Source organism: Sus scrofa, chromosome 1, assembly GCF_000003025.6.
Source record: "Sus scrofa isolate TJ Tabasco breed Duroc chromosome 1, Sscrofa11.1, whole genome shotgun sequence".
Classification (NCBI taxonomy): domain Eukaryota; kingdom Metazoa; phylum Chordata; class Mammalia; order Artiodactyla; family Suidae; genus Sus; species Sus scrofa.
Genome location: NC_010443.5, coordinates 175,194,312 through 175,219,386, shown reverse-complemented (window position 1 = coordinate 175,219,386; position 25,075 = coordinate 175,194,312). Strand labels below are relative to the sequence as shown.

Here is a 25,075-nt window from a genome sequence, read left to right as displayed (position 1 = left end):
AAAGGCACCCAAACAGGAGGAGAAGAGGTAAAACTGTCACTGCATGCAAACGACATATGATACTATACATAGAAAACTCTAAAGACTCAACACCAAAACTACTTGAACTGATCAACAAATTCAGCAATGTAGCAGGATACAAGATTAACATTCAGAAATCAGTTGCATTTTTGTATACTAACAGTGAAATACTAGAAAAGGAATAGAAAAATACAATATCTTTTAAAATTGCACCCCATGCTGGCAAAACTGGACAGCCACATGGAAAAGAATGAAATGAGAACACTCCCTAACACCATACACAAAAATAAACTCAAAATGGATTAAAGACCTAGATATAAGACCAGACATTATAAAACTCCAAACACTCTCCGACATAAACGACAGCAACATCTTCTCAGATGCACCTCTTATTAGAGTATTGACAATAAAAACAAAAATAAACAAATGGGAACTAATCAAACTTCAAAGTTTCTGCACAGCAAAGGAAACCCTAAACAACACAAAAAAACCCACAGAATGGGAGAAAATCTTTGCAAGTGAATTGACTGACAAGGGATTCATCTCCAAAATTTATAAACACCTTCTGCAGCTCCATACCAAAAAAACAAACAACCCCATCAAAAAATGGGCAGAAAATCTAAACAGACAGTTCTCCAAAGAAGACATAAGGATGGCCAAAAAACACATGAAAAGACGTTCAACATCACTCATTCTTAGAGAAATGCAAATCAAAACCACTATGAGGTACTACCACCTTACACCAGTCAGAATGGCCATCACCAAAAAGTCTACAAACAATAAGTGCTGGAGAGGGTGGGGAGAAAAAGGAACCCTAGTACACTATTGGTGGGATTGTAAATTGGTGCAATCACTGTGGAAAACAGGATGGAGACTCCTTAGAAAACTAAACATAGAACTACCATTTGATCCTGCAATCCTACTCCTGGGCATCTATCCAGAGAAATCCATGACTCGCAAAGACCCGGGTACTCCAATGTTCATTGCACCACTATTTGCAATAGCCAAGACATGGAAGCAACCTAAATGTCCATCGACAGAGGAGTGGATCAAGAAGATGTGGTACATATACACAATGGAATATTACTCAGCCATTAAAAGGAACGAAATACCAGTTTTTTTAGCAACATAAATGGACCTAGAAGCTATCATGCTAAGTGAAGTCAGCCATACAATGAGACACCAACATCAAATGCTTTCACTGACATGTGGAATCTGAAAAAAGGACAGACTTAAGCTCTTTGCAGAACAGATGCTGACTCACAGACATTGAAAAACTTATGGTCTCCAGAGGAGACAGTTTGGGGGGTGGGGAGATGTGCTTGGGTTTTGGGATGGAAATCCTGTGAAATTATACAACTACAGATGTGACAAATTCACTTGAGTAATAAAATAAATAAATAATAAAAAAATTAAAAAATAAAATAAAATAAAATTGCACCCCAAAAAATCAAATACCTGGGAATAAACCTGATCAAGGAGGTGAAAAACTTACATGCTGAGAACTACAAAACATTAATCAAGGAAATTAAAGAGGATTCAAAGAAATGGAAAGATATTCCATGCTCCTTGGATGGAAAAATGGCCATACTACCCAAAGCAATCTACAGGTTCAATGCAATCCTATCAAATTACCCATGACATTTTTCACAGAACTACAACAAACAATTCAAAAATTTATATGGAACCACATTGCCCAAGTAATCCTGAGGAACAAAAACCAAGCAGGAGGCATAACTCTACGAGACTAGGCAATCTTACAAAGCCACAGTAATCAAGACTAATTTGGTACTGGTTCCAAAACAGACAAACCAATCAATGGAACAGAATAAAGACCCCAGAAATAAGCCCAGACACCTATGGTCAACTAATCTTCAACAAAGGAGACAAGAATATAAAATGGGAAAAAGTCAGTCTTTTCAGCAAGCGGTACTGGGAAAACTGGACAGCTGCAACTAAATCAATGAAACAGGAACACACTCTCACACCCTGCACAAAAATAAACTCAAAATGGCTTAAAGACTTAAACATAAGTCAAGAAACCATCAAACTCCTAGAAGAGAACATAGGCAAAACATTCTCTGACATCAACCTTACAAATGTTTTTTCAGGTCTGTTTCCCAGGGCAACAGAAATAAAAGTAAAAATAAACCAATGGAACCTAATCGAACTGAAAGCTTTTGCATAGCAAAGGAAACCGTAAAACAAAATCCAAAAAGACAACTTACAGAATGGGAGAAAACAGTTTCGAATGATGCAACTGACAAGGGCCTAATCTCTAAAATATACAAACAACTGATACAACTCAACAGCAAAAAAACCAACAACCCAATTGATAAATGGGCACAAGACCTGAATAGACATTTTCCAAAAAAGATATATGGATGGCCAAAAAACACACAAAAAAAATGCTAAACATCACTAATTATTAGAGAAATGCAAATCAAAACTACTATAAAGGAGTGGGATGGATTGGGAAATTGGGGTTAATAGATGCAAACTATTGCCTTTGGAGTGGACAAGCAATGAGATCCTGCTGTATAGCATTGGGAACTATATCTAGTCACTTATGATGGAGCATGATAATGTGAGAGAAAGGAGTGTGTGTATGCGTGTGTGACTGGGTCACCTTGCTGTACAGTAGAAAACTGACAGGACACTGTAAACCAGCTATAATGGAAAAAAAAATAAAAATCATTAAAAAACAAAAAACAAAAAACCTTTGTAGAGTCATGTGGCCCTTTGGAAGAAAGAGTCACTAAAGTGTAAGCACTATATTACCTAAATCTTCTTTACTAATTTCAAATGAACATTACCTTTTCATCAACAAAGACAGAAGTATATTCCTATCACTCAAAACAATTTTAGTAAAGAATATAGAGAAAAACACCAAAATATCTTGCAGTTCCCTGGTGGCCTGGCAGGTTAAGGGTCGTGTTGTCACTGCTGTGGCTTGGGTCGCTACTATGGCATGGGTTCAATCCCTGGCCCAGGAACTTCTGGATGCCATAGGCATGGCCAAAAAAAATCTCTAGAAATACTGGATTTGATCCTATAGCTAAACAGTAATTGAGATAGCTATCAATTAGCACAGAAATTTAAGAAACGCTTAAAATCCAAAATTCATATAACTAACATCCAGCCTCAAACCCTTGCTTTTGTTCTATATCTTATAAATAGTAAGATATCTGAAATAATAGCTAGTCAGGAAGTTATGGTTCAAAACAGGAGACATAATAAATTCTAAATAACTCTAAAATTTAAAACTGTTATGGAAAATTACAATCTTCTGCTAACACAATATCCTTTAATGGATAATTTTATTTTCAATTACTTGGTATCAAAATGCTCATCTCTACCATGAGTTCCTAAACTCTCTAAATTTTAATCAGTCATATTTATATTAGGATTACTAAATTTAACATTTTAGGATAACAGTTATAAAAATATGATTAAAATTATTATTAAAAATATCCTTTTCTTTTTCTAGTGAGTATGATTATACAAAACAACATATAAAGTAGATTATCATTTGTATCTAAATGAAGTTGGAATTTAAACCTTTGTCTTGATGACTATTAGTTGTTCCTAGGTACTGTAGGTCAGAATCCATGCTGCCAGTTTTACCACATATCTGTGAAAATCCAAGTTGTCCACATTTCCCAGAAAGATCTGTCTGATGAGTCCCAGTAGGGCCTTTGGAAAGAAGAAGGAAAAAACATAAAATCAAAAGTTACCTTTATTTCATGAATACATCTAATTTCACAAATGTTGGTGTCATTTGTGTAGGAATAAATACAGGAGTATATGAACAATGAGCCAAACAGGCAAGAAAGGGATAAAGCTTTTGCTATTAGCAGAGTGATTAGTAGCAGGGATTAAGAGACAGAAGTAGACTGGTATTTACTGTAGACTGGTATTTACAGTAGACTGGTATTTTTCTTTTCATAGAGAAAAGAAAAATATATACAAAGGAAGTTTCTTCCTACATATTCCCTTCTTTCACCATGAAAGAGTTCTCCAGACTTGGCTTTTCCTTCTTCCCAGTATTTGTAGTAAATATATATTCTATCCAAAGAGGTCTAGTGTAGGACTCTTCTACTTTGTTTTCAAACATGTAACATAGCATTCACATAGTTCTCAAGTTTATCTAGGCATACTTCCAGATCCGTTTCCCCCTCCTATGGCTGGTTAACATTACTACTGGGCAGAGGAATAAGTCTGAAGAAAAGAAGGTGATAATAACCGCTCTAGCATTTAGCTTATTCATCTATAAAATCCTTTCTGCACAGTTCTAAAATTCTTATTTTTACAATTCTCTCCCTGTAATTTCAAGCCCTTTTATCCCTCCTGTACTAGACATCTTCCAAGTTAATTCTTTTCTCCATGCTTTGGTTATACTGCCTTCCTACCTGTTGCCTCACTACCAAACACGACCCCGACCCTTCATCCAGCTCAAGTCCAACCTCTTTCCAGAGGTTTTTGTAAACCATTTCAATACCTATGATCTTTCCTTTCTTGAATCAGTATAGTACTTATAATTCATATCATCCAATCTAGCATTCAGTTATATGTTGTCTTATTCTCTAACTATTTAAAATCTGTACAATCAAGTAAGAACTTCTAGATGGTATAGAAACCACCAGCCTTAAAAAATCCAAACTAATGATACAGGCGTGACTGAAGATATTCTTGCATTTCTTTTTCTACTAAACAAACATTAAACTACTTATAAGACTTCATTTCTGTATGAAAATATTATGGAATTTCACTGCATAAAGGTCTATAAATTCCCCTTGGTAACAATGTTTTCCAAATATTGTGTCTGAACTCATAGACAAAAAATTTCAATAACTGATATCGTTTGGATCTTAAATAAAACATAAGCTCAATCTTTATCTTATACTCCATTTTCTCTTCCTAACTGATTTCATTTTGTCAACACATTACCATTGTTCTAATTACTTGGGTGCTAGGAGTTCCCATTATGTTTCAGCGGGTTACGAACCTGACTAGTAGCCATAAGGATGTGAACCTGACTAGTAGCCATGAGATGTGGGTTCACTCCTTGGCCTCATTCAGTGGCTTAAGGATCTGGCATTGCTGTGGCTGTAGTGTAGGCTGGCAGATTTGATTCCTAGCCTGGGAACTTCCATATGACATAGGTGTGGCCCTGGGGGAAAAAAAAAGATCTTGGGTGCTAAGTCTTACAACTGAACCTTTCTATAGAAAAGAAACAAACTCATGGACTTGGAGAATACACTTATGGTTGCAGAGGGGGAGGGGCGGGAGTGGGATGGACTGGGAGTTTGTGGTTAGTAAATGCAAACTATTGCATTTGAAGTGGATAAGGAATAAGATCCTGCTGTATAGCACAGGGCACTGTATCTAGTCACTTGTGATGGAACATGACAGAGGATAATGTGAGAAAAAGAATGTGTGTGTATATATACATACGTATATATATGTGTATATATATATATGTATGTATACATATGTATGGCTAGCTCACTTTGTTGTACAGCAGAAACTGACAGAACAATTTAAATAAACTATAACAGAAAAAAATTAAAACCTAAAAAAAATAAATAAAATCAATCTTGCCTTTAACACAGCTCCCAGAACATCTCAAGCTCATTGGAAAGCCTTTGCTCTCCTGATACCTCCACCCTCCTACATCAAGATAATGTATATCACATATATCCCCAAAGATGCCATTCAAGTACTATCTCCTCTTTATTGTCTTTTCTATCTGATATGGCCCGTGACACTGACCATGTCATGTATCTGAAATACATGATATTTACTTTCTTCAATACTCGTGCAATTAAACATCTTGTGCCAAAACACCTTAGAGCACTCCTGACTTCTCTCTTTCATAATCTATCAGCAAATTATATCAACTGTATCTTTAATATATACTCAGAATTCAATCATTTTTCACAACATTCACTACTACACTGGTCAAAGCCTACTTCAACTCTAGCCTGGATTGTTATGATAGACTCCCTATTTCCTCCCTTGCCTCCTTTACCCTATTTTAAACATAACATAAGGAGAACATAAGGCAATTAAGGTTACTTCTTTCCTCAAAATGCTCCTCACTCAGAGTAAAACCAATGTTCATTCAACAGCCCATTAGGCCTTAAAATAAGAACCTTTATTATCTCTCTTCATTTTTTACTTCTCTTCCCCTTACTCATTCTATTCCAGACTTATTAGCTTATTTGACCCTTCTCAAACATGTCTTATACTCTGCACTGTTTCCCTCTTCTTGGAATTATCTGCCGTTCTCTCTAGATATCTACTGATATCTATGTGGTTCGCTTCAAATATTCCCTTCTGAAAATGGCCTTCTTTTAACACATTATTTAAAACAGCCCTTCCTCCTTATTTTTTCTTCTATAGTATTTATCACCATCTAACCTATTCTGTTTTGCATTTAATTAATGTTTGCTTTGGCCCAATTAGAATGTAAGATCTACTAGGCAGAAAGTTTTCCTTCTTTTGTTGACCACTATATCCCCAGTACTTAGATATACTCAGTAAATATAAGTTGTTGATTACGCAAATATTGCCTTACAATAGTATTTAAAGGATTTCAGTGGGAAACCAAGAGTCTTATAAGACAGTTATGTCAAAGTGTCCACTCTTATCAGATCTTTACCAAATATTTATTGAATCTGAATTGTCTACTAGATTATAAGTTCTATGAGCTCTTGAATGAACTATGAAGTTTAGAGAAATCTTTAAAATTTAATTCTACATGTCCATTATCTGCAATTACTTACCAGCAGCACATATAGGAAGAGAATCTGGGTTAAATTCCCGACTATTCTGAAATAAGTTTCTAGACACTCTTTTTCTGCTAAAACATACATCATCACTGACTGGCATTCCTTGAGAGGGCTTTAATTTTGGCGATGGAATGAAATCACATGCTGAAAACTGTAAGAACAGAATACTAAATTAGCAAATGTGTGTTAGGTCAACTAGTAATAAATATGACAGAATAATTTAGATCCAACTATGAAATTCAGATTAAAACAAAAAAATTAAATTTACCCAGTGCACAATGATACAAATAAACATCCATGTATAGTATAGCACATTAGCATTATTTTCTCAAGCTATGATAAAAAATTCTTGTTTTGTTCCTCTTTCTTATACCTCACTCCAAACCTTTTCTATACCTTACCTTCCTAGAGTACACATCTGGCAGCCCAGAAGGAAAGAATGCAAATAACAAAAAGAATAAAACGACAACTTGAACAGAGAAAAGAACATTTTTGACTCAGTAGCACAGCCTGTCACACTATACCATCTTTATCTGAGTATTGGACAATAAATACCAACTGAAGGTCACTGAACTAGCAAACAGCCATTCTACTATTCTTACTGAGCCAAATTTACTATCCATAATCTGTACCTCAAGTGGAAAATGTAACCTATGTCATGGTTCCCTTGTGACATTTTTGTATGATAGGTCTTTTAGTTAAAACCAAGTACATAATACTTTTTCTTTCTTTCTTTTTTTTTTTTGTCTTTTGTCTTTTTAGGGTTGAACCCGAAGCATATGGAAGTTCCCAGGCTAGGAGGTCAAATCAGAGCTACAGTTGCTGGCCTAGTCGGGTTTGTTAATCACTGAGCCACAACAGGAACTCTCCAAGTACATTTATAAATGTCCCTTACTTTATAGTTTTCAATTCCTTTCCCACCTACTTCCTTTGATCTTTTAAGATACAAAAGTGCCAGGACAGAACTTTGAAGTTCTACATAATTATAGTTAAAGAACTAAATGAAAGCATGATTAAAATATTCCGAATTCTTCACCAATGCCAGCCTCAGTTTTTCTGGATCATTTCACATTGATCATGGCTATAGAACATTTTAAAAATGACTGAACAGATGAGAAATTATACATATGGAGTTCCCGTCGTGGCGCAGTGGTTAACGAATCTGACTAGGAACCATGAGGTTGCGGGTTTCGTCCCTGCCCTTGCTCAGTGGGTTAATGATCTGGCGTTGCCGTGAGCTGTGGTGTAGGTTGCAGATGTGGCTCAGATCCCGTGTTGGCTATGCCTCTGGCGTAGGCCAGTGGCTACAGCTCCGATTCTACCCCTAGCCTGGGAACCTCCATATGCTGCGGGAGCAGCCCAAAGAAATAGCAAAAAGACAAAAAAAAAAAAAAGAAATTATACATACAATCTATAAATTTATTTGGAGCTTATAGACACAATCAAATCTTAGATGTGATGAACTATAAGTCTTCTGAGATAGGCGTCTTTACAAACTTTTCCAAGTATCAAACAGCACTGAAATACAATAAAATCAGACACTTCTATTTGAAAACTTCTTAGCTACTTGACTATTCCGAGACTTCAACTAGGAACTACCAAATATATTTCAAATAACTTGTTATTCCTCATCAAATTTTGTGAAAAAACCTGTTAACTCCTTCAAAAATTAAACCCCCATATACCAAAGAGAAATAAAGTATGTCTCAGCAAAAACAGGCCCAACTTTACTTGCTCAAAATTTAGCATTACAATTTCTATGACTAATTACACAGTAGTCCATTTGAAAATGACACAATGGAATAAAAACGAAACCAATTACAATCAACATTTGATTAAGGATATTAAAAATAGACATACTAACCCATTTAAAATTGTAACTCAGAAATAATTCTCCAGTATGGCATACATTTTTTTATTTACTGTATAATTATATTTTGCTTAGAGAACAGAAAAATTAGTATATATGCCAGTACATACTAACAACTAGTGGTAGTGGTGGTGGGAGTGGGGATAATGCGGGAGGTGGGAGCAGTGAAGAATGTGGGTGTGAGTGTGGCATTTTCAAGAATCTAGGAGAAGTCAGTCAGGAGTTACATTTTGGTGTAGAAAAATCTGCAAATATTTGAAAGCACACTATAGGACACACCTATTATTATGAACATGAGGGGCCCTTTATGGTCTTTCTTAGAAGTTGTCAAATGATTTTCATCAGGATAAGCATTGATGGGACTAAACAATAAATAGAGGGAAAAGGAAATGAGTTCACATAAAAGAAAATAGATATGTTTTGAAAGAGTTGTAAGCTAAATTTATAAAATAAGAAGCAGTCTGTTTAGAGCACTTTATGACTCTTAGGAAGATGGCATTGAGTTTTGGTCTTCCAAATTAATATCTAAACATTTAATTTACTTAACTCCTTATAGTAAATGAAACTGTTAAAAAGGTAAGTTTCTCATTTAATATTAACAATGATTTGAAATTCACACAATCTTACTATTTTAATCTTGTTGTTTATTATCTCTTAACCTTTGCACCTGATTCCTTATATATTTTTTCATAAAAACATTTCTTTAACCTAACACACCTTAGTTCAGCTTTAGGTAAGGAGTGCTAAGAATATTACAAAAATGGTTTTAATTCTATTTGGGTATAGTTAGTAGCAAATTATCGGGAAAAAACTTTTAATAGCTAATTCTCTCAGAAACTACCTACACTTCTGCCTTTATTGAACTCCACCAAATTTATCTTGACCTTTAGCCTCCACTTTTTCTTCTGCTACCAGTTCTTTCTGATTTTGCCTGGACTCCAACCTTGCCCTTTAATGGAGGCCATTTAAAAAGTTTATTTCGGAGTTCCCATCATGGTGCAGCAGAAACAAAACCAACTAGGAACCATGAGGTTGCGGGTTCGATCCCTGGCCTCGCTCAGCAGGTTAAGGATCTGGCATTGTAGGTCAAAGAAGAGGATCAGATATGATTGTTGCTGTGGCTGTGGCGTATGCCGGCAGCTGTAGTTCTGATTGGACCCCTAGCCTGGGGCCCTCCATATACCGTGGGTGCGGCCCTAAAAAGCAAAAAATAAAAATAAAAATAAAAAGTTTATTCCAATTACCTCCAAAGTCACATTCTGAAACATCTTTTTGTATGTTTTTTCAAATCATTTTCTATGCTAACTTTAAAAAAACATAATTGTGATACCATGTGTAGTTTTATATCCCACTTTTGCTCTTAATGTTATAATGAAATATAAACAATTTATTTTACTTCCTATGTTGTTAAAACCTATAATAAGTCCTGTAAACTTTCACTATAAAAGTAGTATCTGCTTATTTTTAAAAATGTAAACAATATAGAAGTAAATAAGATATAAAGTAAAATTCTTTGGTCCCCCTTTCACTAGAATCCTATTGATAAACTCTGTTAACAGGTCTTTCTCAAGAGACATAATTTTTCAATAAGTAATTTAAAAAACAAAAATAGATCATAAAATACTCTGGCACATAGTACTTTGTATATTGTAGACATCCTTCCATGTTAATCCATACATATCTGCTTGTTCTTTTTAATGGTTACCCAGTACTCTACATTATGGTTGGGCCCACAGTTCCCAACTGATGGACATTTTCCTTGTCACAACTTACTGTTGCAATCTTGTAGTAAACATTGTTAGGTACATATCCTTATGCAATACATGTTCTACAGAAATATAAAATATGTATAGAGAAATATATAGTCCTACAGAAATACTAAAAATGGAATTGTTAGATCTAAGGATATAAACTATTTTTAAAGGCATATTATTCCTCTGACCAGTTATGCCAATCTCCTATAATGGAACTTCTGAGTTGCTTTCAAAAAGAATTTTTGTACAAGATATGGATACAGAAAAAAAATGTCTTGCTGAATTTCTGGGAATGGTAACTCTCAATCTAACAGTTATCTATTGTTGTGTAATCAGTTAATCCAAAATATAATAGCTTAAAACAATAAACATTTATTCTCTTTCTGTGGATCAAGAATTTGGAAGCAACTTAACTGGATGGTTTTAAATCTCTCTGAGGCTGCAGTCAAGATGTTGGCTAGGCTGCTGTGAACTAAAGGCTTGACTGAGACTGGATGATCACTGAGGTTCACTCAGGTGGCTACCTTTGGAGGCCTCAGTCTCTTGTTTTTTGGGTGTCTCCAGTGGGCTGCTCAGCACAGGGCAGCTGAGTTCCTCCAGATCAAGTAATTACAGAAAAAGAGCAACCATGATGGAAGCTGCAGTGCCTTTCTATGACCTAGTTTCTGAAGTCATACACCATTAGTTCTACTTTATTTGTTAGACATAAGTCCAGACATATTCAAGGAGAGGGGAATTTGGTGCCAACTCTTCAGAAGAAGAATCTCAAAGAACTTGTGGAAATATTTTTAAAACCAACATAGTCAACAATGACACTTCCTTGATGAACTTAATGGTGCTTAGTTATGTTTTTGTTTCTTAAGCTGTTCAATATTCTTAATAAACTGCCACCTGCTTCTACCATAAATTCTACTGCTTTCATGATTAGATCCTCTAGATTATGCAGAGGGTAATAATTTTCCATTTTATGAAAATGAAATGCTTTCTGAGCAAACACATTGGTATATCTTTTCTCTCTACAGACAATTAATCAGGATAAAAGCAACTGGAACAAACTTACAATTGGCTTATAAAAATCATCATTATTACCCAGGTTAGGTGCTATAATTATCACATTAAACTAAGTAAAACTCAAAATCAGGATCTAATATTTCTTTTACTTCTTATGACTTAAATGCACTTTCTCTTGAGGGAAAAAAATAGCCTTGCCAAAAGCTATACATTCAAGGGAAAACAGACTAACTGTAAGTTTAATTAATATCCTTGATCACTGGTTAAAGAACAAGGAAAAATAATTGTTCTTAAAAGGTTTAATATGTGATACACACTTGCATGGGAAAAGTTCACATAAAAATTCTATTTAAGATGTCTCTTTGGACAAATCAGAAAACAGCTGTCTTCTCCCAGATTTTGTTACCATGTAAAATTAATACAAGTATGATATAACTGTGTAAACTTGAATTATCTTCTCAGGAAATGCCTAATTGACTTAAATTTCTTTTTTTTTTTTTTGGTCTTTTTTTGTCTTTTGTCTTTTGTTGTTGTTATTGTTGCTATTTCTTGGGCCGCTCCCGCGGCATATGGAGGTTCCCAGGCTAGGGGTTGAATCGGAGCTGTAGCCACCGGCCTACGCCAGAGCCACAGCAACAAGGGATCCGAGCCGCGTCTGCAACCTACACCACAGCTCACGGCAACACCGGACCATTAACCCACTGAGCAAGGGCAGGGACCGAACCCGCAACCTCATGGTTCCTAGTCGGATTCGTTAACCTCTGCGCCACGACGGGAACTCCGACTTAAATTTCTTAAAGTTCTTTTACTGGTTTCACTGGTTGGATACATTAACATCACTCTTTTTCAAACAGAAAATTGTTAAATCATGTATTCAATTAAATTTTATAATAGATAATATCTTTATTAAAAGGGAACAATTCTTCTTTCAGGGTCTTTTCCTCCATATGTATGTACTCTTGTTATTCTTTTTTTTTTTTTAATTTTTTTGTCTTTTTCTAGGGTGCACCCGTGACACATGGAGATTCCCAGGCTAGGGGTCTAATCAGAGCTGTAGCCACTGACCTACGCCATAGCCACAGCAACGCAGGATCTGAGCCACGTCTGCGACCTATACCACAGCTCACAGCAATGCAGGATCCTTAACCCATTAAGCAAGGCCAGGGATCGAACCTACAACCTCATGGTTCTTAGTTGGATTCGTTAACTACTGAGCCACGACGGGAACTCCTAAAAGGGAACAATTCTTATGATGCCACAAATTTTACAATGCTTAATATATTAGCTAATGTTTTAATTTCTAGGCTCTTAGTTAACTTTTAAGATTTGAGACTAATATAAAATTGAGTTAATTAAAAATCTTTAGAACCTAATTTCTATTTTGCTTTTTAGGGCCATACTTGCAGCATATGGAAGTTCCCTAGCTAGGGGTTGAATCGGACTACAGCTGCCAGCCTATGCCACAGCCACAGCAATGAAGGATCCTTAACCCACTGAACGAGGCCAGGGATCAAACCCGCATCCTCATGGATACTACTTGGATTCATTTCCACTGAATCATGACGGAGACTCCCAGAACCTAATTTCTAATTGAAATAAAAAGGCAAATCACCATAGTTCCGCTGTAGTGCAGCAGGTTAAGGATTCAACCTTGGCTCAGGTCGCTGCTGGGGTGTGGATTCAGTCCTTGCCTGGTGCAGTAGGTTAAGGATCCCATGTTGCCATAGCTGTGGCTCGGATTCAATACCTGGCCCGTGAACTTCCATATGCCACAGGTGCAGCCAAAAAAGCAAATAACTATCATGAAATACATTTTTAATATACCCTCGTCTGTTATACCTTATAGAGTAACCATCAAATTAATAGCTTAAGGGCTGCCCTTGGGTGATGATAAATGCATGTTTATTTTTAATCACTTAAATCATAAAAAAGATATATGCACTTATGGGAGATAATGAAAGATAGTTCTTTGTTACTTAACTTTCAATTTTTTCTTTTTGAGGAAACAAAAGTTGTTGTCTGTGGGTGAGGCTGTATGTAACATAACGTAGCTGACACTGTCCTAGGTAAAAAAGTAACAGGGAAATAAAAATATGTATATAAAAATGGTATGTTTTGTTTATCAAGGGAATTGCTGTAGCTTTTTTTAGATGGTAAAATCAATACAATAATATATACTGTCTTGCTTTCTAGGGCTGCACTTACAGCATATGGCAGTTCCCAGGCTAGGGGTCAAATCAGAGCTACTACAGCTGCCAGCCTCTACCGCAGCCACAGAAAATCAGATCTGAGTCACGTCTGCAACCTATACCACAGCTCATGGCAATACCAGATCCTTAACCCACTGAGCGAGGCGAGGGATTGAACCCACGTCCTCATGGATGCTGGTCGGATTCGTTTCCGCTGTGCGACAGTGGGAACTCTCTAAAATGCTTTTTAAGGTTTATTTTTAAGATATTTTAAGCTTATTTTTACATTTGTAATAGTTCATTTACACTGAGAAGAGATAACGTTTTGGGTTACCCATGATTTTGACAGGCATTAAAAACAAAAGTTTTTCAAATACTTCAGACATCTCAATAAAATTTTAAAAAGAAATTTAAGGACCATTTATTGGAAACAATACAATATCTATACTAATTTAGATATACTTTCAGATTTACAGGCTTCAAAACTAAGGGTTTTACACATTCAGATATTCCAATCATATTTTTAAGAGAAAATTAAAGACTACTTATTGGAAGCGACGCAATATTCAAGGAAAATTTCAATTTGAGGATTAAGTTCACACCAAATACATTAGTGCAGCTTAATAATTTGAGGTTTTCTATTACCTTTAAATGTGCCACATAAAGTATTCTAAGTCTTTCTCACATTCTTCAAATTTCTGATTCTCTATTTTCCATTCTCAGCTTGCCTCTTAGTTTACCAAAATATATAGAAGCCTAGTATTAGAGCCTGCCTTCAAAATATGATTCACAAATCAGCAGCATCAGCAATACCCAGGAGTTTATTAGACATGTAGTCTCAGACTTCCTTCCAGACAAACTGAAGCAGAATTTCCATTTTAATAAGATCCTGAGGTAATTCATGTGCATATTAAAATTTGATAAGCACTATTCCAGAGCTCATATCTTCCTTTATTTTGACTTAAAAAAAAAGTCCTCCCTCAAAATTTTTCTGAATCCTAAGTCTTCTTCCTTGTATTTTTCCTTCAGATCCAGAGAAAAAGATATCCGCCTCTGTTCTAAAGCTAAACTCTCTCTATACCTGTGTTCTTGACTCAGTCTTTACTTAGAGACATTAATTCCTTGTTTTCCTCTCAAATTTGACTCTTAAATATGATTACAGGAATTGAATCATATATTTCTTGCAAATCTAAGATCTATCACAGTACCAGACACAGACTAGGCCTATTTAATTCACTGGTGGCTCCTTTCTCTGCCTCTTTCAAATCAAGTGTTTCCTATTTAAAAATAAAACTCAGCACTAACTCATCCCACTATATTCTGCTGTCTTGCTTGGTCTTTTCTTTCACCATCAAACTCTTAGTTTCTATATTCTCACTTAACAGATATCTGCTGATACTGATTGTAGATACAGCACTATGTTAGTGGGAGACTTTCATTATGGAAAAAAGAATCATACTTGTGATTCTTCATACAAAAACTGAAATGATACTTGAAGAACAAGCAACAAAATATTCACTGAAGGCCTCAGTAGTGAGACTGCTAAAAAATTTAAATTTCTTTGTGCCTTTTCCAAATTTTCTATAGTAAGCACATGTAACTTTTTTTTACAATCAGGATTATTAAAAAGAAATTAGGAAAGATAAAATGAAAAGTACCATCAAAATTATTTTACAAGTAGCAGGTTGAATATGTAAGAACAAATCATGCTTTTTCAGTTTTCATTCTCCTCAATCTCTTCTGCATTTAACAGTACTGATGTACTTCCTAAAACTCTCTTCACTTCTAAAACTTTTGTTTTTTCTTGGCTTTCTTCCAACTCTTAGGCACTCTTTCTCTTTGCCTTCTTTGGCTCTATCTCCTACTGCTACTCCCTAAATGGGGCTGTATGCTAAGACTGAGTCTTAAGCACTCTGCTCTTTCTCTAAATGCCTTTCATTGGAGAGCCCCTCCACTCTCAGAGTTTTAACAATTACATCTCAATATGTGACTTCCAAGATCTACACCTCAGCTTCTTTCTTTGTCTCTTGAATAGTGGTCTTCAACAAACTCAGCAGAGTGTTCTATCGTCTTCTACCTAAAATTCATTTTCCAGCAAATTAACTTCCCTTTTTTCCCCTTCCCTTTGTATTCACGGATTATCATGTATTTTGTCATCTCATTCAAATTTGAGTTACCACTCTTTATCGCCTTCTCCTTCAACACTTAGCCACTAAATCCTCTGAAATATCTTTTACATCTATCACTATCTCCGGTTTTATCCTAATACTGTGCTAATTCTCATGAAATTCAACAAGGTACACCTAAAGTAGTCTAACAGATGTAAGTCTAATTGATTAAGTCTCCAGTCTCCAGCTTCTTAAAAAAGAAAAAGAGAAAGAAAAACTCACACAATTTACACAATGCTGCTCTTGTAATTAAATCTTCCTTAAATACTGTTTAAAAAACAAAAACAAAAAAACAAAAGAAACAGGAGTTCTCATTGTGGCTCAGTGGTAACGAACCCAACTAGTATCATGAGGATGTGGGTTCAATTCCTAGCCCCTGTTCAGTGGGTTAAGCATCCAGCATTGCCGCAAGCTGCAGTATAGGTCAAAGAGGTGGCTAGGATCCCGAGATGCTGTGGCTGTGGTGTGGGCCAGCAGCTACAGCTCTGATTCAACCCCTTGACTGGGAACTTCCATAAGCCACAGGTATGGCCCTAAAAAGGCCAAAAAAAAAAAGGAGTTTGAACATGTGACCATAGGATAATTCTAAGCAGAAAAAGAATGGCAAAGAAATCTTGAACTTTATTAATAAGTAGTTAATTGTCGTGTTATTGCTGTAGTAATTTTTTTTTATGGATTGCAGGATATAGCATATCTATAAGTGATGTTGGGAACCAGGGTTATATTGTGGGAGAAGGGAGTTACAAATGTGGACTAAAGGAAGATGAGGAAGAATCCCATAGTGTTGGATTTGAACTGGAAGTATAAATTTGTTAAATAAATAAAGGTATTCCCTGGTTCTACACATTCCAAGTGCCAATCCACGGTGGTAAGCAATAGCAGTGAGCACATCTATACCCAGATTTTGATTTTCAATTTCCTGTTCACTAAAAAAGCAGTTCTTGGGCTTTAGAAAAAAATGGCAGATTCCAGGTCTGGAGCAAGAAAAATACAAGGCAAATCTGGGCATCATATTATGCTAAGGAAGTGTTCAAAGACTAGAATCATGTCAAAGGACTTAGGAGCAAGCCACTGGGCAAATTAAATTTTAGACAATTTTAGCATCAAAAGGATTACTGACATATTTAATTATTACATATAGAAAAAAAAAAAAGAATGCCAAGTAACAAATACAGAAGAAATGTCAGAATTTTCAAAAATTTACCCTTTTTTTGTGGTCTCCAATCTAACAAATGATACAGGGAAGGATCATTAGTGGATCCTGTAAGAATAGGGTGAAAAGTTGCTGAGGGAGTCACAGGGCCTCAAAGCATCATCCTACAGATCATGTGCTAATTACAAAGAGGAAAACAAACCTTTACAATGGAGTGACATGGCTATCACCATCTCAACCAAGTGATAAAATTTATTTAGCATCACCAATAGGGGGACACCTGAAATATATCTTATGAGGTGATGTAAAGTGAAGTTCACAATATCTGCTGTGTAGTATTTTGCTAAAACTGTTTATCCTGAATATAATCATAAGGAAACAATCACATAAATTAAGACTCTTCAAAAAAAAAAAAAAAAGCCAATATCATGAAAAAATAAACAAACAGGTGGGTTTATTATCCCAGATAAAAGAGATGTATTAGAGTTCCCACTGTGGCTGGTGCAGTGGCTGAAGAATCTGACTGTAGCAGCTCTGTCACTGTGAAGGCATGGGTTCAATCCCCAGCCTGGAAACTTTCATATGCCTCAGGTGTGGCCATAATAAAAAAAAGAGATACATAACCACATGACTCTTGATTAGACCCTGGATGATAAAAGTAAAATAAATAAAACACATTTTGGGGACAACTGGAGAAATAGAAATACAAGCTTTATTAGATATTATCGAATTACCATTGATATTCTGTAGTGTGATAACGGTGTATGATGGTCTTAAGTGAAAATCTCATTCTTAGGAGATACTGCAAAAGTATTTAAGAGTGAAATGTCAAGATACGTGTACTAAGTTTCAAACTTTTCAGCAAATGTGAAGCACCCATGGGAACATGGCAACAACTAGTAGATACAGATGAAGTATATTAATATTCACCGTACTATTCTTTAAGTAACCTACAGATTTGGAATTTCAAAATAAAAACTTTGGGGGAGGGAGTTCCCATCCTGGCTCAGTGGTTAACGAATCTGACTAGCATCCATGAGGTCGAAAATTCAATCCCTGGCCTTGCTCAGTGGGTTAAGGATTCAGCGTTGCTGTGAGCAGTGGTGTTGATTGAAGATGCAGCTCGGATCCCTCGTTGCTGTGGCTGTGGTGGAGGCTGGCAGCTACAGCTCCAATTAGACCCCTAGCCTGGGAAACTCCATATGCCGCGGGTGTGGTCCCAAAAAGCAAAAACAAAAGCAAAAAACAAAGAACATCAAAACTTTGCGGGGGAAAAAAAAATCTCAGTTCAAATGTTGTATCTTCTTAGAAGATTTTTTTTTACTTTTCTAGTGGAACCATTTTTTCTATTTTCACTATTTCTACAAGACTCTTTATATTTCTATCTTGGCTCTTAGCAAATTTGAGATTGCTCATGTACAGTCTGATCTTTCCCCTACACTCTGTGGATCCGGTCTCATCTTTATTCTCAAACTTTAGCTCTTTACTTGGCACCTACTAGGTATTTATTGTTTGTTGTATGAATGAGATAGCTTAAAATGCCAAAGTGACAGGCCAAAACTGAAATCCAAGTATTGTCTATAGCAAATTGTGCCTCAAATTTGATCAAACCCATCAAGCAGGAAACATACTAAAGCTTCCTATGTGTTATGTCCCATTATAATAGAAAATCACAAAGCATAATAACCCTCAGGGAGTCTCATTCTTACATTACAGATATACTTTCATTTTAAGCATTTTCATAGTTACAATTCAAGGAAATTAGAAAAAATGCATACCTGGTCTATATCCTTAGAGTTGGAGGTCTGGTTTTCTCCTGTGACTCCAGGCTGCTCATTTTCCCACGGTAATTTATTTTTTCCTTTTCCCGCACTTAGTACCCTTCGGGTACAGATAGTTGGACTGTATGATCCATAAATTTGCATGCTATCCCTGGTGTGGTCACCACAGTGACAGTGTGCACTCTGTGTTCTGTTACCAGCCAAAAGCCAGTCTGTATCTGCTCCATGTGCCAAATGGTTTGATCTACCCTGGGCAGATGATGGCATGAGTATTGCATATTCCACAAACCCCTGTTCTGTTAATCTTGGGAGAGTTTTCCTAGCCAATCTGGCCTGTACAGCATTCATCACTCCATCTCCATTATCTTGCAGCTCAACAGTATCCACAGCTTTGAAAAGGATGCTGGTTTTACCTGAGCCCATTGATGATGCCAACACAGCAAAGGCTTCAAGGGCTGCTTGGCGTACCCTGCGTTTGCTATCTACAAGAGCTGGGGCAAGATCAAAAGACAGTTTGGATAAGTCAAAATCCTCACTGGGATAAGTTAGGAGGGAGCAGATGCAAATGTTCACCACCTCCTCTCTCACTCTAGAATGCTTGTGTTTGAGATGTTCCAGGAGTAAGCAAAGCACCTGTTGAGGACCTACTTCCTTCATCAGCTTGAGGAAGATTTTCATGTACTCTTGTTTGATCACCAACTTGTTGTCAGCCAGCACTTTGACAGAAGCTGCTATAACTGGTCCCAAGAACTGTTGTACCTGCTCTCCAAGGCGAATAACCAGTAAATGCAGGACTTGAAGTGTGCCATGAACCACTTTGAAGTTAGAATCGTCTAACAAATTATATAGCAAACTAACGAAACCGACAAGACTAGAATAAGGGGTGGAACTAGGGTTAAAGCGTCCCATCACCTGTTTTAGTTCCTCGACGGCCTGAGTCCGGTTCTTATAGTCTTCCTGATCTAACAATCTTGAATGCAGCTCCTGAGGAATAATCCCAAATTTAAGGTTACTGTTGGAAATAGTCACTGCACAGGGAAGGGGATCTTCAGGCAATCCAGAAGCTTCAAGTTCCAGATAATAAGGAACCTGACTTCCGAAATGTGTCTCCAGGCGGCGATTGTAGTGTCTCCTCAGGGCAGAAGGCAGGCGAGAGATATAGGATTGAAACCTCTCTTGGCCAAGACGCTCCCCAATTTGTTGAAGAGCAGAGAAAGCTGTCTCAGATTCTTCTTCTATTTCCTGACTGCCAAGCTTTCGTGCTAAGGATATTATCACCTCCGTAAGATCTAGGCCGAGCAACAAATCCTCAGGTGTAAGCAAGATAGGGAATAGCAGAGCTGTGGAAGCTCTAAGCCGGGAGTCGGTACTTTCCAGTCCTTGCTGTATCAGCGTTCTCAGCACCTGTCCGGAACTACGTTTCAGACATATGTGTAGGATCTGGAGCGCATCTTTCCGCAAGGCCGGATTCTCTTCTCGTAAGGAAACAACCAGTTGAGGCAGAAGTGCTAAGCTAAAGGCCTCTTCCAGCTGGCCTGCCTCCCCCTGACCCCGAAGAATGTCCAAGAGGAATTGCAAGCAGAGTCGCTTCTCATCACTACCTCCTTCCACCAGCACTCGGCCCAGGGCCCGATACAATGCTTCCTTCCGTCGGGGGAAGCCAAGTCGACAGCCTCGCCGCGGCAAAGCAGCCTGCAAAGCCTGGAAAGCCTCGGAAGGGTCCGGCGCGGTTCGGAGGAGTTGAAGAAGCCGAGTCTCCTCTTCGTCTCCCCCTGACAAACCACCTCCAGACCCAGACCAACTACTTGAGACTGCCTCCGCCGGCATCAAGAGGGCCGAGGCCAGAGGCGAAGGTGTCGGGGAGCAGGAGCCGTGGTCTCCGGCAGCTCCTCGGCAGTAGTTTTTCTCGCCTCTCATGGCGCCCCCACGTAGACTATCATCAGTCTCTGAGGCGGAAGGACGACTGCGGCTCTGAAGGCGAGAGGCACCGAGGGCTGGAAGGGGAGGCAGAGGGTGCAGCGCGGAGGGCGCAGCCGCCATGGAGGGTCGTCAAGTGGAGGCTGGAGGAAACCATCGTCTCCGAAGGGCTCGATGGAGCCCAGCCTTCTTGTTCCTCTCCAAGCCTCAAGCTGCAGAAGAGGAAAAGGAACAGCTTGACCAGCTGCCAAGCTTGACTCTGAGGCTGCCTTCAGCAAAATGGCCCCCGCCGGAGCGCCAGACCCCACAGCTGCCACCGGGCGTAACCAGGGGCACCACGTGACCAAACCGATCGCTTCCATGGTGATGTACCCAGAGCGGACGTCTTAACCCGGAAATTAACCTGCAGTGATGAATGCTGGGTTATGTAGTCTACGTCAGAAATTCGGATTAGGCTGACGTCTTCTGGAAAAGGAAGTGAGAGTGTTGCGAACGTAGCGAACGTAGTGAACGAGTGAACGTAGTGAACGTCTCTGTAGCAGGGAAGGCGAGGAAAGGAGACGGCAGTAAGCGGAAGTGACGCTCTCCTCGCTCCGGGCGGAAGTTCCCCGCCCCACCCGTAGGAATTGAGATTTGACTAGAGGCAAGTGAGGATCTTGCCCGGGCTCCAGTCGTCCACGGCTCCTCCTCCTGTTGCTGCGGGAGTGATTCTTGGGACTCAGGTATTTTCTTTTTGCTGTGCTTCTGCGGTGCAAAGTTTTGCTTGAGTGCTGCTGGTGGTGGAGTAAGATATAAGGAAATGAACGGTAGCAAGCAGGGGGAGAGACGACATCTTCCTGTGCAGGGCTAGTTACCGTTGTAGACGTGTTGCAGTCTACAGCCGTATGTGCGATCCTTTCCTCCTGCCGTCTACTTACCGGGACAGGAGATCTAAATCCGGGCCAAGTTCCGAGCTTACGTACTTTTTTTTCAAAACCTGGTGTTTTGGGCCCTTACTTTCCCTGCGGCCCCCCCCCCCCGCCCTGATTCCTACTTCGCTTACGCTCTGGTCTTGAAGGGTTAATGTTTTGGGTTTGTTTTTTGTCATTTTTCCTTATGCTCATAACTATAAGTTCTCTATTTCATAACCTACTTAGAGCTGAAGATAAATCTATTTTTTTTCTGTAGCTAACCTTGTCTCCTTTATACGTTCTCAAAGTCTAATGCAGTTCCTCTGTGGGGCTCACCCCTTCCCCCTCCCGCTCCCTCCGGCGCTTCAACCTCCCTGCGGGATCCTCCCGCGTCTCTGCAGCCTTTCAGTCTCCTGGAAACGGAGATTGCAAAGACAGTTTCAGTTGCGGTTGAAGTTCTTGGCATCATGGTCCTAAGAGAATTCTGCCCTGTAGATTTAGAGCTGGTAATAGACATTTCTTTGTTTTAGGCAAACAGTGAATTTGGTGAGCATTTTTTCCTTTTAAATAAAACTTAAGCGGACACCGTTGAGGAGCTAGAGTGCCTGATTTGAGGCTGAATTCTTTGTAGTGTGGTAGAATTTTTGGTTTTTGTTTTAGGGAATAATACAGTTGCTTTTGAATGACCCAATGAAAGAAGTCTGTTATTTAAAATCTTAAATTTATGCTTTTAAAATGCAAGTGTTCCTACCCTGTTCTGTAACACACGGGATGTCTCTTAAATACTTTATTCTTAGCGTGCCAAACTACTTTATATATTATGTTGCTGGATAATGAAAGTTCAAAAATAATTTCTGAGTGTTGTTTTAAAGCCAATTTGATTATTATGTTTTGGTTTTTTTTCTTTTGTGAGTAAATGTAAATGAGACTTATGCAAACATGCGTCCATATGTTTTGGTTTAAATTCTTGGTTGTTACTTTAATTTTAATTAGTCATTTTGATATTTAAATAAATTGCCTAAATTTGGTTTGACTAGATATTTCATTAGACCAAAAAATAAAACCAAATTTTTTCTTGTTTTTTTTTGTAAAGGGCAGGGCAGGGGCTGGGGAATGAAACCCGAGAGATGATTTTAGCAGTTGTCAATGAGAAGGAATGTCTAGTTATCATATTTCCAATGTAAGAAGTTCAAATTTATATTTTTACTCATGTATGCTCAGACTTCAGGAACTCAATTCAAACTAAAGTAAAAGAATGATGTGCACATCAGAATGTACACATTAGAATGTCAGTTTATGTTGGAATAGAAGATAACTCTTTCCAGTGATCAGAATTTTCAGGTTGAAAACCCAGTGCACTCTTTCCTGTATCCATGAACTTGGGAAGTTGTGTGGTAATCAAAGAACAAGGAAAAGGAACTTGGAAAGCCCTGAATAATGTTTCATCATCAAAATTATGGTAGAAGCTTAAGAATTACCACTTCTCTCTGTAAATAATACTTTTCAAGGGGCTTGGATACTTAAATCAACTAGTTATATACTTTTCCTTGGAACAAAACAAGATGAGTCTTAATTTTGACACTTTTTCTTGGGGCCCTGTAGATCACTATGTTATAGATTGCAATTTATTTTTATATTTGTTACCTTTCATTTCCTTGATGAAGATTTGGAAGACGCATTAGTCTTCCTGGTGGATATTTAGGAAGTGGGATCTGATAGCATCTCATATCTTACTAATTGTCTTTTAGAGTTATTTTGTGGAAAATAAATCCCATCCATTTAATGTATGTTCTATTAAGATGATGCAGACTTTTATTATTATGCAGACTTGTTGTTTTTTTTGTCTTTTTAGGGCCTCACCTGCGACATTTGGAGGTTTCCAGGCTAGGGGTCAAATTGGGGCTGTAGCTGCTGGCCTACGTCATAGCCACAGCATCGTGGGATCTGAGCTGCATCTGCGACCTACACCACAGCTCACAGCAATGGGCAATGCTGGATCCTTAACCCACTGAGTGAGGCCAGGGATTGAACCCGCATCCTCATGGATACTAATCGGATTCGTTTTCACTGAGGCGTGATGGGACCTCCATGCACAGTGCAGATTTTAAAAAAATCCTATTCTTTTTTTTGTCTTTTTGCCTTTTCTGGGGCCGCTCCCAAGGCATATGGAGGTTCCCAGGCTAGGAGTCTAATTGGAGCTGTAACTGCTGGCCTACGCCAGCCATGGCCACAGCAACTTGGGATCTGAGCCATGTCTGCAACCTATACCACAACTCAGGGCAACACCAGATCCTTAACCCACTGAGCAAGGCCAGGGATCGAACCCCCAACCTCATGATTCCTAGTCGGATTCGTTAACCACTGAGCCACGACGGGAACTCCAAAAAATATTATTCTTGAATTGTATGAACCTAAGGAATTCTAGGAATTTTATATTGACTAGAAAAGTCTTTTACATCTAACCATATATAGAGATAAGAAAAATCAAATTATACTGTTAGGTGTGTTAATAGTACACCTCGGAAAGTTGAAAGGGAGTGATTAAGGATACATTGAAAATAGCAAATTCAGATGAAACAAGTTAAAGTAATCATTTCAAGATGATTTCAAGAAAGCTTAGTTAAATTTACAGGAATGTTTGTGATATAAACCTTAATTTTTGAGCTGAAGTTAAGGTAAATACAGTTACTTAAGACACATCCTGGGCGTTCCCATCGTGGCGCAGTGGTTAACGAATCCGACTACAAACCATGAGGTTGCGGGTTCGGTCCCTGCCCTTGCTCAGTGGGTTGGGGATCCGGCGTTGCCGTGAGCTGTGGTGTAGGTTGCAGACTCGGCTCGGATCCCAAGTTGCTGTGGCTCTGGTGTAGGCCGGTGGCTACAGCTCCAATTAGACCCCTAGCCTGGGAACCTCCATATGCCACAGGAGCGGCCCTAGAAATGGCAAAAAGACAAAAAAAAAAAAAGACACATCCTTTATTTCTGCAGTCAGAATAAGATATTAATTGGTTGGTTGAACTGCTATAGTGTTTCCTTGTTCTTACTTAGAGTTTACAGCCATCCTGGAATATTGATAATCAATGTGAACTGTTAAGAATTTTGCAGTTTTAAGAAGTTATTGTGAAGAAATGCTATGTAAATGAAAGGTGCTATTAAAATTAACAAGTAATTATAATTATACTATCATTTTTTGAGTGTTTGCTATGTGCCATATACTCTGCTGGGTAATTAATGCATATTAACTCATTTAATCCTCACAATAATTTTTTGAGGTTACATCATCTACATTTGTAGTATGGCACATTTTGTGGATGTTTCCATTATATATATATATGAAATATATATACATATATAATTATACATAATAATTATACATATATAAATATACGTATAATTATACGTATGTAATTGGTATTATACATATATAATTTGATAATATGTTTTAATTTTCTTTGGATTTCTGTTCTGAAGCTTTTTAATTTCTTGCTTGAGTCAAACTTTAATATGATTAAAAGTTATGAGCT

The 25,075-nt window shown here is 37.8% G+C and overlaps 2 protein-coding genes across 13 annotated transcripts in view; one reads left to right on the top strand and one right to left on the bottom strand.

Moving 5' to 3' along the window:
- TOGARAM1 (TOG array regulator of axonemal microtubules 1) overlaps window positions 1–21,215 on the bottom strand; it is a 76,138-nt gene extending 54,923 nt beyond the window's left edge. For 10 of the 12 annotated variants that reach the window (XR_002346627.1, XM_005659920.3, XM_005659921.3 and 7 more), the window contains exons 1-3: window positions 18,742–21,215; window positions 6,813–6,969; window positions 3,583–3,717 (exon numbers count right to left, since the gene is read on the bottom strand). Coding sequence is in view for 11 of the 12 variants with exons in the window: in XM_005659920.3 (XP_005659977.1) it covers window positions 3,583–3,717; window positions 6,813–6,969; window positions 18,742–20,784 (2,335 nt within the window). In the remaining variant the exon portion in view is untranslated. The remainder of the gene's footprint in view (window positions 1–3,582; window positions 3,718–6,812; window positions 6,970–18,741) is intronic. The other 2 variants (XM_013993375.2, XM_021101164.1) reach the window with 1 other exon arrangement.
- Window positions 20,210–25,075, top strand: part of KLHL28 (kelch like family member 28) — a 35,150-nt gene continuing 30,284 nt past the window's right edge. Inside the window, exon 1 of the mRNA XM_001926290.5 lies at window positions 20,210–21,383. The gene's annotated coding sequence lies outside the window, so the exon portion shown is untranslated. The remainder of the gene's footprint in view (window positions 21,384–25,075) is intronic.